The 20597-nt window shown below is 37.2% G+C and overlaps 1 protein-coding gene across 5 annotated transcripts in view; it reads left to right on the top strand.

Moving 5' to 3' along the window:
* Window positions 1-17961, top strand: part of PROM1 (prominin 1) — a 151661-nt gene extending 133700 nt beyond the window's left edge. For 3 of the 5 annotated variants that reach the window (XM_027836689.1, XM_027836691.1, XM_027836690.1), the window contains exons 20-27: window positions 1149-1229; window positions 1363-1431; window positions 3987-4079; window positions 9726-9841; window positions 10451-10474; window positions 10877-10945; window positions 15699-15738; window positions 16666-17961. In XM_027836689.1, coding sequence (XP_027692490.1) covers window positions 1149-1229; window positions 1363-1431; window positions 3987-4079; window positions 9726-9841; window positions 10451-10474; window positions 10877-10945; window positions 15699-15717 — 471 coding nt within the window. In that variant the 3' untranslated portion in view covers window positions 15718-15738; window positions 16666-17961. The remainder of the gene's footprint in view (window positions 1-1148; window positions 1230-1362; window positions 1432-3986; window positions 4080-9725; window positions 9842-10450; window positions 10475-10876; window positions 10946-15698; window positions 15739-16665) is intronic. The other 2 variants (XM_027836692.1, XM_027836693.1) reach the window with 2 other exon arrangements.
* Window positions 17962-20597: the final 2636 nt, after the last annotated feature.

Raw genomic sequence — 20597 nt, 5'->3', positions numbered from 1 at the left:
TCTACCCTGGTTTGGGGGAGAATTACATTGTACATTAAGAAATAATAAATAATAAATATATTTATTATTTATATATATAAACACTATATATATTAATAATACAATAAATGAATAATGAATAATAAAGTACATAAAGATAAAGAAAAGTCCTTCTTATCTTCAGCCACTTTAAAATTCTAGACTTATAGCTTCTGTGAAAGCATCTATACGTACATTGGAATAATAACAGTGGGGTTAAAGACTTTATCTGGCTGTATTTTTGCAATTAACTCATGGTATTGGGAGTGGGTTAGAAGGCTGAGCAGTCCAGCTGGTGTAGACCAGTTCTACTTCTCAGCTATTATTTGTAAATGGCCTCCAAGGACCCTCATTCCCTTAAGCCACTCTGGGCGTTGTTTTCTTCTCATTGATACAGTCAAGATCATATCATGGTTTTTGATGCTTACATGGGCCAGTTGGATTTGCCATCTTCCATGGCCAAAGACCGGACCCCTGACCTTTTCTGTCAACTTCAGAAATGCCCATGGGGCAAGACACCGAAGCTTAAATCAGTGCAAATCTTTGACCACTACTGATAAACCCCTCCGAACTGCATATCCTTGTGCTAATGCATTGGCACTGTTATTTGTCATTCATAGTAACCACCATAGACAGTGGTTAAACAGGCAGAGTGAAATAAATGGAAAGGACACAGGAGTAAAAGAAGTCAGGAAACCTGGATTCCTGTCTTATTTTCTGCTGCAAACTGGCTGTGAATCCTGGATCGGATACCACTTCCCTTCCCTGAACCTCCTTTTCCTCATCAGTTAGAATTAGGCATGAGACTTGATGATTCCTTTGGTTCCTACTGAGGGAAAGAGAGCTGGACTTGGAATTAGTTGAACGGGGTTCTTATCTCAACTCCGACATTTCCTTTTTATGTGACTTTTCACATCATTTATTCATAATTTCTTTATTTGGAAAGTAGAGATAAATAACCCTTATGCTAATTTACAACAGCTCTGTGAAGTGAGGAAAGTACTTTTTCAACTTTAAAGTTAACGTGACTTATTTTGCTGCTATTATTATATAATTGTACATACTTGTGTAAGAGTCTCTAATTATACCCTTATATGTCTTGGTGCTATTATAATTATTTTTTTCCCCAGGTTAAAGTGTCTCAAGTCATTACAACTGTGGAAGGTGCTCAGTTCCTCATTAATAATAATGCTTCCTCTATTATTATTGAGGTAAATCCTTTTTATTTTTAAAATGTGTCTGTCTGCATATACTATACATATACATATTCACATATGTAATATTTATCAGTAAATATAGCCATATATGCTTAAAGAACTATTTTTCTATTCCACAAATTTTCAGGAAACTAAGAAGTATATGAATATGATCATAGACTACTTTGAACAGTATATTCAGTGGGTCAAAGATTCGGTAAGTGTGCTGTCTTTCATGTTCTGGCATGGTCTAGCCATATCATTTCAGATGGTTAAACATTAGTAAAATTAACAAATGCATTTTCTCATCACTTGGTTAGCTGCAAATAAAAAGTAACTTGGAGCTCCTTGAACAGGGGGAAGAGCTTTGGCTCTCTTGAAGAGAAGCACCATTTGTGGAAAAGGAGTAATGGTCTTGACTTGTTGCCACACAGTGTAACTTTCCCCCTTGCATTCATTGTTGAGGTGACTTGCAGTGGTTGGTAGGAAAGATGCCATTACCCAAAGGTGACCTCCAGCCTGTATCTTCATGTGCTGATAATTCCATCACTCCTGGAAAACTCTCAGTAGCAACTGCTTGCCTAGATTGGTCTCCAGTATTGCTAGAGATTTCCAAAAGCTTTAGACTCAGCTAGGCTACCAAGTTAGCAGTCATGTTCTTCCACAGACTCTATTGCTGACTAGCTGCATGACCTTGAACAAGTCACTTCCTTTATCTCAGTTTCCCCCTTTGTAAATGAGTTGATTGGATATGACAATTAAGTACCTGTTGTGAACAGAGAACCATGTCAGGCACTACACAGATGGTCCTAGAAATATGCAATAAGACACAGCCCTTGACTGTGTTCTGCTTCCATAGTAGTGGAACAATGCAATAGATACTCAAGTGCTTTGTGAGTGAGGGGTCAGATGAAGAAGGCCAAACGTTCCAGCATAGGGAGTAAGAAGTAATAGGAGAAAAGGCACAGGGGCAAGAGAACATGAGGCATGCACAGACAATGATAAATATTATTCCATTTGGGCTGGAGCATAGTCCAAGTGAAGAGGGGCACTGCAATATGGGAAATGGAGAGGAAGGTGGCACCATATTTGGGAGGATATTAAGCTGCAGCTTCAGGCTTCTCCATCTCCACTTCCTTTCTGATTCCATCTTATTCCATCGGTTTCAGTGAACGCCTCTATGCAGATAACTCCTAATTCCACGTATCCTGTCCTAGTCCATTTATAGAGAGATGCTTCCAATAGATTGCTTTTGTCTTGTCATCACTTCAAACGTATGTTCAAAATTGAACTCATCACCCTCCAATCCAAAACCTGTTCCTCCTTCTTCTTAACTTCTGTTTCATTTCATGGCACTGTCATCTTCTCCATCACCCAAACTCACAGACAGACACAAGTTTTCTTTTACTCTTCCCTCCTGCTCATCACCCCCAAAATCTGTTCCTTGCTAAATACTCACTAGTCTGACTCCCAAGATATTTTGGACATCCATACTGGAGCTGCCCTAGTTGAAGTTCCCTTCTCATCTCAACCTAGACTAGTTATAATTGCCTCTTAATTTCTCTTTCTGCTTCCAGCCTATTCAGTCTCCAAACTGTTTTCCATATTGCTCTTAGACTAATCTTCCAAGCATTGTAGCTACAATCATATTGCAACCCTAATTAAAAAAACAAAAAGAAAATGACTAGTCACCCATTACCTGGTTCTGGCATTTAAGACCTTCACAATCTGGCATCAATTTGCCATTTTAATCTTATAATAGTACTGATGCTGCACCTATTTCTGTTGAAATCACCGCTTTCAGTAAAGTCCCACTAAAGAGCTACCTCCTCCAGGAAGCCTTCACTTCCTATTCCCCTCAAGTGAAAATGGTCTCTCCTTCCTCAGATTTTTCTTAAAATTTTTTCTGGACCTATAATTTTCATTTATCTTACTCTACTGTGTTTGGTTTTATCTTTGTCCATGCCTCTTGTCCCCTTGTAAAATTATAAGTGCTTTATAAGAGTATAAGAGTAAGGTCCATGTTGTTGTGTGTGCTTTTATATCTGTAGCACCTAATATAAAGCCTTGTACACAGCAGGAATTTAGTAAATATTTGTTAAAACTGTGAATTTCTTTGAGGAAACAATAGAGAGTCATTGGTGGTTTTATTAGGAAAATAACTTGGGAAGCTTTGTACATAAGAAATATTAATATGGAAGGAGTATGAATGATGTGTTGTAGGGGAGAAGAAAGTTGAATCTATTGAAATATTATAGGCGATGGTAATAAGTTTCTATTGGTGTGATGGCAGGGGACAGAGAGAGGAGGACAAGCAGTATTAGAGAGGTAGGTCCAATTGTATTCAACAAATGATGAAGTTTATGTTAGAGTGGGAGAGGAAAATGTGAATGAACCTGGGTAAATACATGGATTTGATTCTGAGCTGTTTTATTTCACTTTTCCCTGTCTGTACTCTTAACATCAGCCAGTCATCCTATGACAGTGCTTTTGCTTCTGGGTAAATAGCAGAGTGTGAATAATTCAGTACAGATCTTTCTCCATTACTGGAAAAAATAACTCAATACACATGTCTTACTGATGGTGGGTCAGTACCATTTTTATGTAAAACTCTGCCAGTTAATACAGGTTTGGGAAGTTGCTAATACATTTTTACAAAGGTTTTTAATATCACGGTTTTATTATAAAAGTTTTGGTTGCTTCTAAATGACATCTCAAATTCAGAAATATTTTTCTTCACCATCTTTTCTTTCTTTCTAATCCCCTCTTTAGATTGCCATGGATGTGGCAGCCTGCAAACCCCTTGCCAACATCATAGATACTGCTGTAGAAATATTTCTGTGTAGCTATATAACTAACTCTGTGGTAAGTGATGTTTGTCTTTGAAAATAATGACTCAACCATTTTCTAAATATTAGTTTTTCATTGGTATTGTTCTATTCCCATGTAAATATTTATATGGTTTTGTTGTTATTCAGTCATTTTTCAATCATGTCTGATTCTTCCTGACCCCAGCTGGGGTTTTCTTGGCAAAGATACTAGAGTGGCTTGCCGCTTCCTTCTCCATCTCATTTTACAGATCAGGAATTGAGGCAAAGAATGGACTTGTCCAGGGTCACACAGCTAGGAAGTGTCTGAGGCCAGATTTGAACTCAGGAAGGTGAGTTTTCCTGACTCCAGGTCAGGCACTCTGTGCACTATGGTGCCACCTAGCTGTGTATGTAACAGTACGCAATGGGATGATATATGTAAAGTGCTTCATATTTAAAACAAATATTTCCTCAGAAATGCATTCAAGATTCTGGATCGCTTTGTTAGAGCAAACTCCCCTGTATCCAGAGTGATTGGGTAATTAAATTAATTGTATCCTAGTTAGGAGGATGGACTTCAAGACAGAAGGCCTAGATTCTAGTTAGACTAAATATATCATAAGATTCCTTTTAGGTCTAACTTTCTGTGATTCTAAGCTCCAGATATGCCTAAACATGTAACTTTAGAAAGTCACTTATACTACCCTGGGCCTCAGTTTCCTCACGTATAAAATGTGGATAACATCTGCTTTACCTACTACTGAGGACTGTTAGGATCAAAGCAACTAATGTATGTGAAGCACTTGCAAGTATAAAAAAAAAAAGTTGCATAAATGCAAGCTATTATCATTAACTAGACATTATAATCAAAACATGGATACATAGTTCATGCTCTTGGCCAATTATTTTACTCAAAGAATCAGAATAATGTAAAATGTAATTGGTGTTAAAATTATGCTAACTCTACCTTAATCTTTGATTCAGGACTTTCTAGTGCCTTGGGCCAATTACCATTAGCCTTCCCCCTCTTGTGTTTCAGTTAATGTATCAGGAAGCAAATATCAAAAAATGCTCAGTTTTGTCCTGTCCTCATCAACATTTTAGTCAATGACTTGGGGGTCTGGAGTCAGGTGACCTGGGTTTAAATCCCACTTCTGATGATTTTACTACTTAAGTTATGTTACAATGGACAAGACATAAAACCTCCTTAGGCCTCAGTTTCCTCCTCTGTAAAATAAGGTGATTGGACTCTGAGGTCCCAGACCATAGGACCAGTCTGTGGGCCTTTGAAGACAAAGGGGAAATGTTTGTCAGAGATGTGGGTGACACAAAGCTGAGAGGTAGCTAAGATGCTATATGTCAATTGTTATGCAAAATGTTTATGTCACCATGGTCTGGATCTAATAAGATGCAGTGGAATGAAAATAAGTGTCAGGCATAGAAACCCCAACTCTACAGGATGGGAAACTTCTGATGTCTTGTGAAAAGACTTGAGAGTTTCAGTTGGCTGTAATCCCCATTGTGAATTGACAGTGTGAGATGGCCGCCAAAGAAAGCTCATGCCATCTTAGGCTGTGTTCTTCAATGAATGGTGCCCAGAAAAGAGAAGATAGTGGGCCCAGTGTCCCCTGCCCTGGTCAGACCACATCTGGACACTTGTTTTTAATTCTGGGCTCATGATTTTAAGAACATTGATAAACTACAGCACGTGGAGAAGTGACCAGAATATTATGGGGAATGGAAACCAGCACTTGAGGAACCTGTAAAGAAATTGGGTGTGTGCAACCTGAAGAAGAGAAACTTTGAGACTTGGAATTTAGGTGGGGGAGGGGAGAAGACCAATATATGAGGAAGAGGGATTAGTTCCAGAGAGTCCCCAAACTGAGACTTATGAGTAGAAGTTACAAGGAGAAATATTTCTGTTCAAGAAAAACTTTCTAATAGTTAAAGCTGCCAACAACAATATGAACTTTTTGGTGAGGTGGTGAGTGGAAACATGCAGGCATTGATTGGATAGCCACCTGTCAAAGGCAAGAGCACAGAGTCTGACTTGGGATAGGAGGTTAGGCCTGGATGGTCTGTAAAGTTCTTTCCGAATCTAAGATTTTGGTTTTAGTAAGGTCATATTTATATAACACTTCTAGGTTTATCAATTACTTTCCCCGCAGAATTTTCAGGTAGATAGTGTAAATGTCATGCAAGTTTTATGGTAAGTCAACAAGCATTTAAGCATTTAGTTTCTGCCAGGTTCTATTTTGGGGATACAAGAAAAAGAGGGGGAAACCACAGTCCTTGCTCTTAAGGAGCATGATTGTAATAGGGGAGACAATGTGTAGATAACTCAGTGCATCTGATAGACATAACTTCTTAATAACGAGGCACACAGAAGGTATATACATAGGATAGTAAGGTAATTTAAAAGGAGAAGGCATTGAAGCTGAGAAGACTAGGAAAAGGTTTCCTGAAGAAGGTGGGATTTGAACAGAGGCTTGGAGCATGTCAGGGAAACTCTGAAGTGGAGAATCAGGCATGGGGGAAGGGACAGCTAGTACAAAGGCTTAGAGGTGGGAGTCGTAACTTCGTGTTCAAGGAAATGAAATTGTATAATGAATCTTAAGAGTTCATGAAAGGGAGTGAGACAGAAGAAGGTTGGAAAGGTAGAAAGGGATCAGGTTATGAAAAGCTTACAAGGACCAAAGAGGATTTTCTTTTTCATCTTGGAGGGTAAAGGAACCATTTTATGGGGATGATGTGCTCTGATCTAGACCTCAGAAAAATCAGATTTGACAGTTGAGTGGAGTATTGATTGGAGTAGGGAGCAACCCGAGGCAGGGAAACCAGGCAGAAAGCTATTTCAGTAGTCCAAGCAAACAATGATGAGAACCTGTGGCTTTATAAGTGGAGAGGAAAGATATTGCAAAGGTAGAAATGATAAGATTTAGCAACAAATTAGATAGCTGGAGAAACTGAGGCTGATAGAGGTTAACTAACACACAAAGTAGTAAGTATGAGAATCAGAAAGAAAACTAAGTACAATCAAGTACTTTTCTCCCATTATAAGCCTGCTTCCCTTTGGCCCAGGCAACTGCCAAAATGAATTCTTCATGTGAATGATTAAATAAAACCCTATAAAAACCCTGTTTTATATTTGTTGGGGCTTTCAGAGAATACACACACATAAAGTCTCATAGATGAATAATTCAGTGCTGTGTGAATTTATAAGAGAAGGTAGTCATTTGATTTAATTCAGTAAGTACTTATTAAGCTGCTACTATGTACCGATTATATCACTAAGAGAAAGAAAGGCCAGTAAGACAGGTTTCCTGCCTGAAAGGTCCTTAAGGTTTAGTAGGTGAGATAAGGCATCTACATATTTAACTATTATGTGCTTACTATGTTTTAGATTGTTTTAGAGAACCACAAGCTGCTATTCAAAGTCTTAGAAAAGAAATAGAATTTCTAACTATTGGGAGGAGGTGGGAATCACAAAGGTCTTCATGGATTAGGTAGCATTTTTTAGCCAAATATTAAAGAATGAGTAGGAATTCAACAGGTAGAAATTTTGGGGGGAGGTGAAGAAAAGAGTCTGCACCGATTCTAGAGAATAACTCGTGCCTTGAGAAAGTGCCAAATGTCTTCGGAATACAGCAATTAAGTCTAGTTTTTCTGATGTGTAGAGTTTTTAGGGGTCGTGGTGTAGATTAAATATGATTGTGATCAACATTTAAGTGTCTACTGTTTGCAGAGCATTGTCCTAGGTTGAAAGGGGTTAATTTAATTTAAATAAGACACCATTTATTCCCTCATGGAGCATGTAGTCAAAGAGAGGGGATGTGGCACATACACAAATAACTTTTCTAGAAAGTAACACAGAATTAATGCACTAGAAAGTTCATTAATTAAATGTCAGAGCTGCGAGAGGAGGGATAAGTCATTATTAATCGGAGGGATCACGGAAGTCTTCTCTTCCTGGAAAAGGTAGCATTTGAATTGGGCTTTAGAAGATGGATAGAAATTCAGTTAGGTAGTGCAGTGGATTGCGTACTGGGCCTAGAGTCAGGAAGACTCCTTTTCCTCAGTTCAAATTTGGCCTCAGACATTTACTAGCTTTGTGACCCTAGACAAGTCACTTAACCCTATTTGCCTCAGTTCGTCGTCTGTAAATGAGCTGGAGAAGGAAATGGCAAACCACTCCAGTGTCTTTACCAAGAAAATTCCATATGGAGTCACGAAGAGTCAGACATGATTGAAAAGCAACTGAACAAAAAAGGAATTTGGGGGTGGGGAGTAAGAAGTTAAGAGCAAGACTCAAGAAAGTAATGGGAATGTATAGAGGTTGGTGGGAAGATGGCGTGTCCTCTTGATGTGTTTAAAGGTGGGGTATATCATAATTGTTCACTTTCTTAATGGCGTGGAAGGCCCCAGCAGAGTCTTGTGTAACTTGCTTGTATAGTATACTTGTGTAACTATTGTGCCAAGCTCCTGTGCCCTATGTAAGGGAACACTGTGTTTTTACTTCCTTGGATGTGTTTGTCCAGCGACTGAAATGTAAAGGGATGCTTCAGTGATATAAGGAGCAAATGTACTCTTTAGAACAGAATCATTCCCTACAGAGAGTATGACTTCAGACTTCTCCTATCCTCCCACCACCACAACATTCATTCAGGGGCCGCTGCTCATTTTGGCATGCTTATCAAGACACTGGACAATAGCTTCTTTGCTGGCCTCTTCCAGCACTATCCCAAGGGTTAGATGCATGTGATTTCTCAGTTAGAACTCTTAGCAAAAATGCAGAGAAACTCTGGACAGTATGTTTTTGACATATAATTTAGGATTTTAATAGTCGGCATTTTCATGGTTTATGGCTTACAAAGCACATTACTTATATTATCAGATTTTATCTTCACAATGGTCTTGGAAAGTAGATTCTGTTCTTAGCCTCATTTTGTAGATGAGAAAACTTTGAGGTTCCTTCCTGCACTGAGAAGAGAGTAAGTGACTTGCCGTGGTAATACCACTGGTCATTCATAGAGGCAATATTGACCCAGCTTTCTCCTGATCCCAGGTCCAACACTTTTTCCAGTAGCACATGCAGCTTTGTAGAATTCTAAGAGATAGAAGGGTCCTTAGAGATCATTTAGTCCAGAGACTCTTAATCCTTTTTTCATCATAAATTCTTTTGGCAATCTGAAGCCTATGGGGGACCCACTTACTAGAATAATTTCATAAAAATTCATAATTGGAGAAAATGCTAAATTTCAGTAGGAAGTTAGTGAAAATAATTTCTTTTTCCCACCCATGATCATGGACCTCCTGAAATTTATCCATGGAATTTTGTGGAATCTGTATACTCCAACTTAAGAATCCCTCATTTAAAACCAAAAAGAAGTGTTTCTATGTTCTATTGAAGGCAAAAGAGCTTCGAGAGACACAGCAGACTTGTGCTTTATGAATATCATTTTGGCAACTGTATGAAGGACAGAATAAAGGAGGGTTATGAACACTTCATCTAGTCCAATTCCTTCTTTTACAGATTCATACACTGAGCCCCAGAGAAGGGCACAGACTTGTCCAAGATTACCTAAGTATTAAGTAACAAAGTCCGGATTTGAACCCAGGACCTTTGATAACAATCCAGTGTTCTATCATTACTCTCTTCAAATGGTACATATCTTAAAGTTTGCCTTTTGTTGTCTTCTAGAACGCATTCTGGTTCGGCTTGGGAGGTGCCACGATATTTTTAGTTCCTGCTATAATTTTTGCTGTAAAGCTATCCAAATATTATCGTCGAATGGATTCAGAAGATGTCTATGATGAGTAAGTATGAAGACTTTAAAGAAGAAAGAAGGGGCTGTCATTAAAATGGAGATTTCCCAAAGCTTCCCTATCACCCCCACCCAAGTAACTTCAATTAGAGATTCTACTTCTCCCACTTTGTCGTAGAAACAGAGAAGAAATACTTTGTGTGGAGCTAGGGTTTGTTCTTGTTATCAGTTACCTCCCCTCCATGAAATGTTAACAGTCCCACTAAATACTCCTTTGCTCTTGGGGTCCTCGCTTCAATTATTTTCTCTTTAATTTCCTTGCTTCCTTTAACCGATCTTCTATTTCTTATTTACAGTTCTTCTGTCTCAGGGACTTGGCATTTCACTTTATGATAACTGTTTTTACTAGTTTTCATTTAGCCATATGTGGTTTTTATTTTCCTCACTATCCTGTGACCTTATATACTGTGTTTGTTTATTTGGTTTTTTTTTTTTAATTTCATCCGTTGTGATCCTTGGCCTGTTTCTCCCCAAGTTTGCACATCCTTTTGGCACATCCATTCTACTATAGTGGAAAGGCAATTTGGGAAAGTAACTGTTATATCCATGAATATTTTTTTAAAAAATAATTGTGTTTCCCTTTTTGTTTTGTATCTTTTAGTGTTGAAACTTTACCCATGAAAAAGTAAGACTTTTTTTTAACAGTATTTATTCAAATCTTTTCATAAAGTGGGTGTAGGGGATTTATGTTACTCCATGCTGGACTTTCGACTAATAAGAAACAGGTCTATGACAAAACAGGTCCAGATGAAACTAAAGTTAATGTAAAGGCTCTTAAAAACAGATTTATGTGCATCTATATAACCTCTATATATTTAATGTACAAAAGTAGTTGTTTAGAGTGTTTGGTGGCAGTTTCTGAAGGATACAGAATTTGAGTTTCAGACCTTTTTACTTGCTCCATCAACATTAGCTTGTTTTTATGTATTCTCCACTGTCATTTACATTGTCTCTGTAATCCATGTTGTCATTTCTTCATCTCAGCAATAACATAAGTCTTTTTTTGGTATATTTATTTTTGTTACAGTATGGAAAATGGTAATTATGGTTATCATAAAGATCATTTATATGGTCTTCACAATCCTGTTATGACAAGGTAACACAGAAACCTGAAACTGCATGCCTTATAGTCCTGGCTCTTTGCGTGCTATATTAATCCTTTAATTGCATTTTCTGCATGCATTAAAAAAAACCACTTCTTTTATTTTTGCTTTTTTTTTTCTTTTTTGCATGACAAGTATTGTTGTATGTGGTTGGTCTTTTAAATCATGCCCTACGTTGTGTTAGATTTAGTAATGCTTTCAAGTATTTTGATGCATTTAAAAAAAAACAAACAACAACAACCTGGATAATTGTGTAAGATGTCACTGAATGACGTCATCTTAAAATTGCCGAGTAGAGCCGGTGAAAGGCCAATGATGATTAAGTGCATGCACATGTATTATTTAATCTGACTTCTCTTAGCCTGCGGTCACTGAATCACATTGTACTAATAAGGCTTACTGAGTTTATATAGCAGACCTTGGGGAATTTGTTTTGTGCTGCTTTGTCATGGAGATAGGCAGATAATGGAAAACATACTCAACGAGAGACTTCTGAAAGAAACATCTTTCAAATGTGTAATCTCGACTTTTCTCTAATGTTGAACATGTGTAAGCAAACATTCATGAGCAGTGGGCTAGAAAAACATTGGAACTCCTTAACTTTTACCTGGATGTTTGGGACTTAATAGTAGTAGCAATAATGATTAGCAACAGAGGGAGACTGTCATTCATGATGGCACAGAATGCATGCTTCATTCTTTTGCTTAATAAGCTATGTTGAAATGCAGCACATGCCTGATAATGATGTTGATGTTACTTGGGTAAGAAGATAGAGTAATTAGTCTCATTATACCAAAATTAAGAATAAGAAAAATCACTTTATTTTTTAAAGATGCAAATTATGTGGTCTTTTACAGCGTCAATTTTAGGGAACTCTTGCGCCCATTTTGGAAACTAGTGTTGGTGAAAGTAACATAATTATTTAATGCAAGAGTTCATTGATGTCTGTGAGACTTGAGAATTGATCTACAGTGAATACTGGTTCTCTCTCACCTTTCTGAATTCCATATCATCTGACCTCCCCAAACTGAAAGACAGCTTTCAAACTTTATTGTTATATACATTGTCCAGAGACGTAGAGGAAGACCCACATGTTATTCGGACCCCTTGTGGTAGATTTAGGAGAGGACATGGATTGGAATCTCGCAGAATGGACAGGCAAGGACAAATTATAATCTGCATCATCAGAAGGGAGTAGCCACCTCAGTGAGGTCACAGATTGATTCATTGAAAGAAATATAGGCATATCTGTTCTGTGCCATAGTGGTGACAATCTCTCCAAGTTTTCTTATCATAGAAAACAGCATTGTGCTCTGTACTGTCTGTTCTTGAATAGTCTTGAAGAAATTTTTTATGACAAAAAAAAAATCAAGGTTTTTTTTTCACCCTAATAGCAAGTCCCAACCATAAAAATTCAAGTCATTTCTTCACTCTCCTCTAGCACTGATCAAGTAGTGAAATCCATTGAGGTTTGGAGTCATTAAAATACATTTTACTTTCTGGCCATGATGATACTTAGAAAATGAGATCCCATTCATCATATGGGCACTCTTACTTTGCCAGTTGGGTTCTTCATCCATATAGAACCTTATTCATATGAAGGAAACAATCTGAAGATGAGTGGCTCTGGTCCCCCTCATAGGCGACTTCTTCTAAGACAGCAGTTCTTAATTATTTTTGTTCATAGATCCTTATGGCATGCTGTTGAAGCCTTTTTGAGAAAAATGTTTCCAAATAATTGAAGGGAATGCTAAATTTCACTCAGAAATTGGCTAAAATAAAGATGTGATTATTTTTCCATTCAAGTTCACAGACCTCTTGAAAACTATCCACAGAGCCTTTGGGAAGTCTGTGTACTCTAGATTTCTGTTCTAAGAAGAATAGGATGCATGGCAGGAATGCATTTTACAAAATGAGCCTAAATACCTGCTTTTAGACATTTGTTCCTCTGAGATTTTTCTGATTCCTGTGAATTTAAGATAGAGGCATTTTTCAGTGATGGATCTGTAGGAAAACATTTGGTAACAGAGTGTTCAAGGTGGAGAGAAAAAACTTGACTACTTTAAAGAAAAATATTCTCAAAGGAAGCAGCTTATGCTTACCAAGTCACGTTAAATTTGACAGAAATACTAGCATGTGGAGTTCTGGAAACTTGTGTTGAATTTCTACCATTGAGTTAGTGGTATGTCTTGCTGGCTCTGAATGGAATCTTCAGTTTTATGGACCATAGTGGACTCTTGAAGGATACAGGGAGTTGGATTTTTCACCTCTCTTGAATACATAGTTTCTCAGTAACTTTAATTTGTCCTTGGTGAGGAACTGAATGTATGCAACAGAGTAAATCAAACACATGGTGGGATACAAGGTGGTATCTTATTTCACAAAAGGAAAACCACATCCATGCTGCCTTATGCAAATGTGAAGAAAGGTGGTATAGTGAATAGAAAACTAGTCTTGGAGTCAGGAAATTTCAGTTTGAGTCCCACATCTAACTCTTACAAGCTCTGTGACCCTAGACAAGTCACTTAATCTTACTGTTGATTTCCTTGTCTGCAAAACCTACCCCCAAGTCTTTTGTGAGGGTCATATGAGATATTGTATCCAAGTTAATATGAACCATAATAGTGAGAAGTATAATATAAGTGGGAACTATTCTTATTTTTCTTAGTATTAAATTTTGTTTATATTTCTCTGGACTCATTTGCTCACTTTTCCTAAAGTTATTGTAAGAAGTTGGGGATAGTGCTCCTTGTTCATACTGACTTGAAGCAGAACGAGAAAATGGGTCTGCAGAACCCTACTCATATTTGAATGGGAGGCTTTCTTTCCCCAAATGAAAGAGGATGTTGCTTCTACCTGAACCATAGAGCTTTGAGCAAAGCAACAATTTTGGGCTATTTCCTTTAAGAAGGAACAGTCCAAAATTGAGGGGAAAAGGAAGCAACATGTAACGGTCAGCACTTGCTATGTGTCAGATACTGCGCTTTATAAATGTTACTTTTGATCTGCACAACAATCCTGGGGCATGGGGACTGTTATTATTCCCATTTTGTAGTTGAGGAAACTGAACCAGAAGAGGTTAAGTAACCTTAAGGGTCACACAGCTAGTAAGTATCTGGGGTCAGATTTAAATTCACATCTTCCGGACTCCAGTCCCAGCACTCTTATCAGCTGCACCATTTTGCCATCTGGTCAGCTGAGCTGGGAAAGACACTTCGGTCAATGAAGGCTGATTTACAGGTTGACGAAGAGTTCTTGACCACAGGTTTCTTATTTGCTTCCCCATGCTCCCCTGGGATTGAAGTTTTGTAGGTTTTCTGAAGGCTCTATTGTTACCCATTAATTCTGGGGTTCATAAATAGGCAGTAATACAAAGAATTTGTTGGAGTACAAGAATGACAAAATAAGGAATCTGGTGAGAAAGTAAGGAAATATATACACACATGCACATACATACAAACATGCATATAATGTATATATAAACTGGAGGCTTAAGACAATGAGTGAATAGGAAAAGCAGATTTGGGAGACATTTAATAAATTGCATTTCAGGTATCGTTTCCTCATTATCAATGACTGGAAAAGGAGGACTCTTTTCGCAGTGTTTTTGAGCTGAGTAGTGCATTAGTGGGACAGATTTTCTTTAGACAAACATAATTAGCAAGTAATTCATATTACTGTGCCCTTAATCAGTAGCATGACTATAAAGCTGTAAAGGACAAATTAAGCAGTTGTTTGATTTCAAGCACAGAGGGTTTTATTTATAATAAAGCCTATAATAAAATGCAGTGTCTTCAATCTTCCATAGAGATGGGGAAGAAAAAGCAGCAATCTTGTTGGGGAGCAAATCCTTCCTGACTTCCCTATTCTTATTAGTTTTGCTACTTTACGTTTTTCCTACATGTACTCTGGAGGGAAGGTTAATTTTTCCGAACCTTGATAGTATTTTTATTACATTGATTTTTTTTTTTAAAAGAAAATTTCCTGGTAGCTTTTCCTGTGTACTTTCTTTGAAACACCAGGAAAGGATGCTAGAAACATTTAGCTCATTAGTTCCTAACATTTTTTGTTCCATAAACCCCTTTCAACAATGTGTTGAATTGCCCCAGGGCAATTCAATATCCTATTCATAATATTCCTATAAATTTATTAGTATCTAGTGATAACTTTTGTCCCCAAAAGCTTCATGTTAAAATTTACATTACATAATCGTAATAATAAGATATGTAAAAGATGCAGATGCTTGTTGTCACAAAGAAAAGATGGACTGATAATATTGCTCCAGTCTTTTGGATCATCATCAAAAGCCTCCAAGGGGTTTGCAGACCACTGCATGGGAACCACTGATTTAAATGACACTGTTTTACTTCTGTGAATTTCTTCTAAGGATGCCATTAGGACTTAAACATTTTGGTTTTGTTTTGTTTTTGGTTTTGGTTTTTTTTTTTGGTTTTTTTTTTTTTTTGGTAAGGCAGTAGGGGTTAAGTGACTTGCCCAAGGTCACACAGCTAGTATGTGTCAAGTGTTTGGTCTGAGGCCAGATTTGAACTCAGGTCCTCCTGACTTCAGGGTCGGTGCTCTATCCACTGCGCCACCTAGCTGCCCCCGGAATTAAACATTTTGGAAGCTTTGCTTTGCCACTGATGTTTATGAAGTCAATTTATCCTAGAAGGCTTTAGGTCTTCTCTCCCTCATTACCACAGTTGTATCTTTCCAAGAATGTTGCATCTTTCTTTTCTTTTATAGAGCCATGGAACAGTGGTAGAGGACATTGGAATTGGATGAGGTAAGCTAGAAGTTTCTACATGAAATAATTTGGGACTTGAGCAGAATCAATTTTGACTTTCAAGAACTTGGCCATATACAGTGAATTTTGATAGAAATTTTAGCCCTTAAATCAACCAACCTGTTAAACATCATATATGTCCAGGGCTAGTTGAAATCATTGTGACATAGTGGATCAAGAGCTGGCCTTGGAACCTAGAATGCTTGAGTTTAAATCCTGCCTTTGTTAAGCACTAACTGTGTGACCTTGGGCTAGTTCTTTGGGGTCTCAGTGCTTCAGGCCAGCAGTGTCAAACATGCCTGCGACCCACAACATTTCTGAGTGTGTCTCTAGCCCCAGTCAGATTAAACTGTAATCAGGAAATAATTCCCAAAATTAGTAAAAATGCAATAAAAAGTATATGATACTGCATTTTAAAACCAAGTCAATATGTGACCTGCAAAGATCTTTATGTGCTATTTAATGGGCCCAAATTCTATTTGAGTTTGATAATATTACTCTAGGCAACCCTCTAAGAGTATAAGTTGCCGAGAAGATGCCAACTTACATGGATCCTCAACTGAGAGTTCCTTGTACCAATAAAATCACAGGATAAGGTCCTCTCCCTACATCGCCTGCACTGGGGCTTTGTACCATATCAGTGAAATTTAGAGGGCATAAAAATTGAATAAATATATTCAGCAGTGTAGACGAGCCTCTTGGCTCGTCTTAATTATTTTTGTATTATTTCCATGTCATGAATTACAAAGGTGATTTGAGAGCATGCTTTATGCTGTTTGCCCCAGGTACCATAACTACTAGTTACAGTCTATTATATATTCATGTCAGGGGTTTATTTAGGATTCTGAATTACTGTTTTTTTTGCATTGATCCTATTTTCATAACTTTAAATGTTTCTTAAGTTATTTTATGAACCTTAATTTCCAGCCTCAAGATGCTTACACAGAAGAGAACACAAAATTCTACCTATATTCTGATCTACAAGCACCTTTCAAATCCAGTATGGTTTTTGGTGGCTTACTGGTAACACAGCTTTAAATCAAGGAACTATATGATGTAACATGGGGTGCTATGATATGAGCTAATGGATGGTGAATTTCCTGACTAGAGCTCTATCACCAGCACATTTCTCTGTTTGACCACTGTTCAAGGCTAATGCCACTGAATTTTAAATGTTGTGGGGGGTGGGGGAAGATGTTAGTTTTTGGTTTTTACTTTTTTACACTGGGTTTCTATCTCAAAACCACCCATACTTGTATATTGGCTCTGTTTAATGCTATTTTTCAGGGAACAATTGCTCATGTGTAATTGTTCCATTTTCTTACATGGGAAATGCATTAAACTGACAACGTTTACATTTAAAATACATTTTATATGCAGTAATTTTGTATCTATACCTTTTGTTACCACAGTCTTATGAGTGTTTAAAAAAATCTTAGTATTGAGTAATTTACTTTCAAAATGAACATAAACCAGCATGATTGGTGTTGATTGTTGGTGCTGTTAAAGAATCTGTTTTTTTACTAAAGTATGTTGAATTCTACAGTATGTCCTTTTGGGCCCACATGCCACCTACAGGGTATTTCTTCTACTTTTTAAGTGATCCGTTAAGATTATTTTGAAAAAAATATACAGCAGACAAGTCTGAGAATCAGATTTATTCTTCATAGTAATTTGGGGGAAAAAAGCAAAGATATATAGGGTACTTGATTTTTTCAAGTCATTGGAAACTGGAATGGTTTTTAATATGTGTCAACTCTAGGGGAATTTAAATTCATTTTTCTGATCTGGGAGAAGAAAGACTGAAGCTATGTCTCTTGGAGGTGACACTTCAAGTGGAATTGAGATATTCAGGATTATTTGACCACAAAAAATAATTTGTATGGTTTTTCAAATGACTCAACTATTGAAATGAGACTATGTGGAAAATGGTCACAGTTTTCAGATAGACACCATGCCAGAAGAGTACTATTTGCCACAACCCCTGTTTTTCTGTTTCTGTGATAAATAATTCTTTGGGATGAGATCCTAAAAATTATGTGAAAGCACATAATAATTGCTGTGAATTTTTTCTGATAGATCACTCATCAGGTCGGAAGAGACAGCATTTCAGATAGACAAAATGTAGCACATGTATAAAGTTATTCAAAATGTCAGGGTTTTTTTTAAATTGTATTTTTCACTTAAAAAATTATGTCCCCAACTCATTTCAATAAAAATAACATGGCCTACTTGGTTTATGGATGGCATTATTTTCATTCATGGGGGGAGGAGGAGGGAAGGAAGTGGCTGGAGGATACCAAGCTTTACATGTGAAAATTTAGGTTTGTTTCAATATGTCATGCATTTATTAAGTGCCTAATATGTTCCTGATACTGAGAATGCAGAAAAATACCTTCAAGGCATACATTTCACTAGGGGAAAACAATATATACATATAAGCAAATATAAAATATTAATAAATAGTTTCTTCAAAGAATTAATAAGATAGTGCCTTTTTTATTATTTGATCCTAATAGTAAGACATCCAGTGATCTGTCCTTGGCCCTTTTCTGCTATTCAACATGATTACTAGTTCTTTAGGTGAAGATATGAATGACGTGCTCATCAGATTCGCAGATATCACGAAGTTGGGAGGGATGCTAAGTTGGGTGGTGGGATCCAAAAATATCTCAACAGGCCAAGACAGTGGACTGAATCTTAATGACATGAATTGAATACCATTGAATAGAAAATCTTACACTTGGGTTAAAAAAGCCAACTGTAAAGTCCAAGATAAAAGATATCAATAGACAGTACTTCATGTGAAAAAAAAAAAAACTAGAAACTTCAGCGGAATACAAGCTCAATATCAGGCAGCACACATCAATTAAACATCAGTTGAACACCTTCTCTATGCCAGGCACAGTGCTAGGCACTAGAGATACAAATAAATGATTGAAATAATCTACCTGCAAGGTACCAACAGTCTGACCGCAGCTAAAAAAAAAAGTAATGTAGTGTTAGACTACATGTATAATTTTTTCACTTTTTTGCAACATGACTAAAATGGAAATATATGTTGCATGATTTTACATGTATAATTGATAGCATATTGCTTGCTTTCCCAATGGATGGAGAGACTGAGGGAGAAAGAATTTGGAACTCAACATTTTTTTTTTAAAAAACACAGCATGGTGTTTTTACCTTGCCTTGGTCATAGTCTATCTTGGTCATATTTTTGTGCTCTATTCTGGGCAGCGCATTTCAGGTAGGGCTTTGATAAGCTGTAGTGTCTGAAAGACCAGAAAAGTTGAAAAAACTGACCAGAGATTTCTACCATATAAGAATTGGATGAAGAAATTTAGTGGTAACCTAGCCCAAGAATAAAATAGGTAGGGGCTGGGGGGCACCTAATTGCTGTCTTGCGGGATTTGAAGAGCTGTCGTGTAAAAATGAGATTAGATTTTCTTTGCTTGTCCCCCAGACAAAATTTAAGAGTAATAAGTGAAAGTGAGAAGGACAAATTTTCCCCTGACATAAGGAAAACTTCCAATTAAAGATATTCCAAAATGGAATGGACTCAAAGAGGAGACTGATAAAAATGCTCGAGAAATTAAGGAGACATATATGGTAAAGAAGTAGGTCCATATGGTTCAGACCATAGGTGTTTGAAAAAAGCCACCACATTTATAATTTGCTTAAGCAGGCCTCCCTCTTTTCATCCAAATAAAATGTTATATTCCCTGTTCATTCACAAGGTTCCTTTATTTCTCCCTTCTATCATTGCCAAACCACATAAATTAGCATAGATTCACAGGCTTGGAGTTGAAAACAAATCATACGTATTCCAAACCAGGTTCTCTAACTATATATTTTTTAAATTGTAAACCAATTTATTCAAGTCAAGCTGCTTGACTTGAAAATTTTTTAGGGTCAGGTTCTTTATTATAGTAATTTATCCCTGCTGAAAGACCAAGATTATACATAATAGCTGTTTGTGCTAGCAGTTTATAACCTCGTAGTTAAAAATATCTAATTCATATCCTAATTTGAAATGTATAATCATTCAGGTGGATTCAATCTTTGGATAATTTGTTTGGTGGTAGAGGAGAAACAAAATCAGGTATTCATTGCTTGCTGAATCAAGTAGCAGAACCATGTGTGTTATTTGTGGATGGAACTGATAATGGCCTAAGGTGACAAATGTTTTTTTAATTTCACAATGGATCTACAACACAATGATTTTGAATTTGAGAAACAAGAATTGGAAGTTGGAGACACAAGTATTGACCCAGAGGTTGATAGTGATATATCAATTCATCCAAAGCCTTTGTTTTCAAATATATACTACAAGACAAAGGAAGGCTGCATTTTAATCTCCTGTATCAGCTCATCTTAAGATACTTCTGGTGTGATTTCTCAATTTTTTTAAAATATGGGGTATCTCTCACCCAGCCTATAAGAGCAACAAATACTCATGGGCCAAACCCCACTGCTAACTGGCACAGAAACAGAAGCTTTGACCTGCTCCATTTCCCACCTGGGCTGTTTCACTCTTTAAACAGCCTTCTGGAGGCACCACCCCTAAGGGGTTCACCACATTAATTCCTGTCGGAGTGTGAGTGCCCAATTAGTCCTATTGCAGCCCAGAGCTCTTCTGCTCAAGCAATCTGCCAGCCTCGGCCTCTCCAATAGCAGGAATTATAGTTATGCACCACCATGCCTGGCTAATTTTTATTTTCAAAATAAAATCTGAAAATGTATGTGAGTGTTACCATCTGCACAATCTGGACAGTTCAAATGTATTGAGTGCATAATGTGTTCAGGTTTTCATGAAGCACATGGTATGAAGGAAAGCTGGATTTGGAGTCGGAATC

The sequence above is a fragment of the Vombatus ursinus genome, unplaced genomic scaffold (genome assembly GCF_900497805.2).
Source record: "Vombatus ursinus unplaced genomic scaffold, bare-nosed wombat genome assembly UNPS02014818.1, whole genome shotgun sequence".
Lineage (NCBI taxonomy): Eukaryota > Metazoa > Chordata > Mammalia > Diprotodontia > Vombatidae > Vombatus > Vombatus ursinus.
Note: the sequence above shows the minus strand (reverse complement) of the source record. Positions and strands in the feature narration are given on the sequence as shown.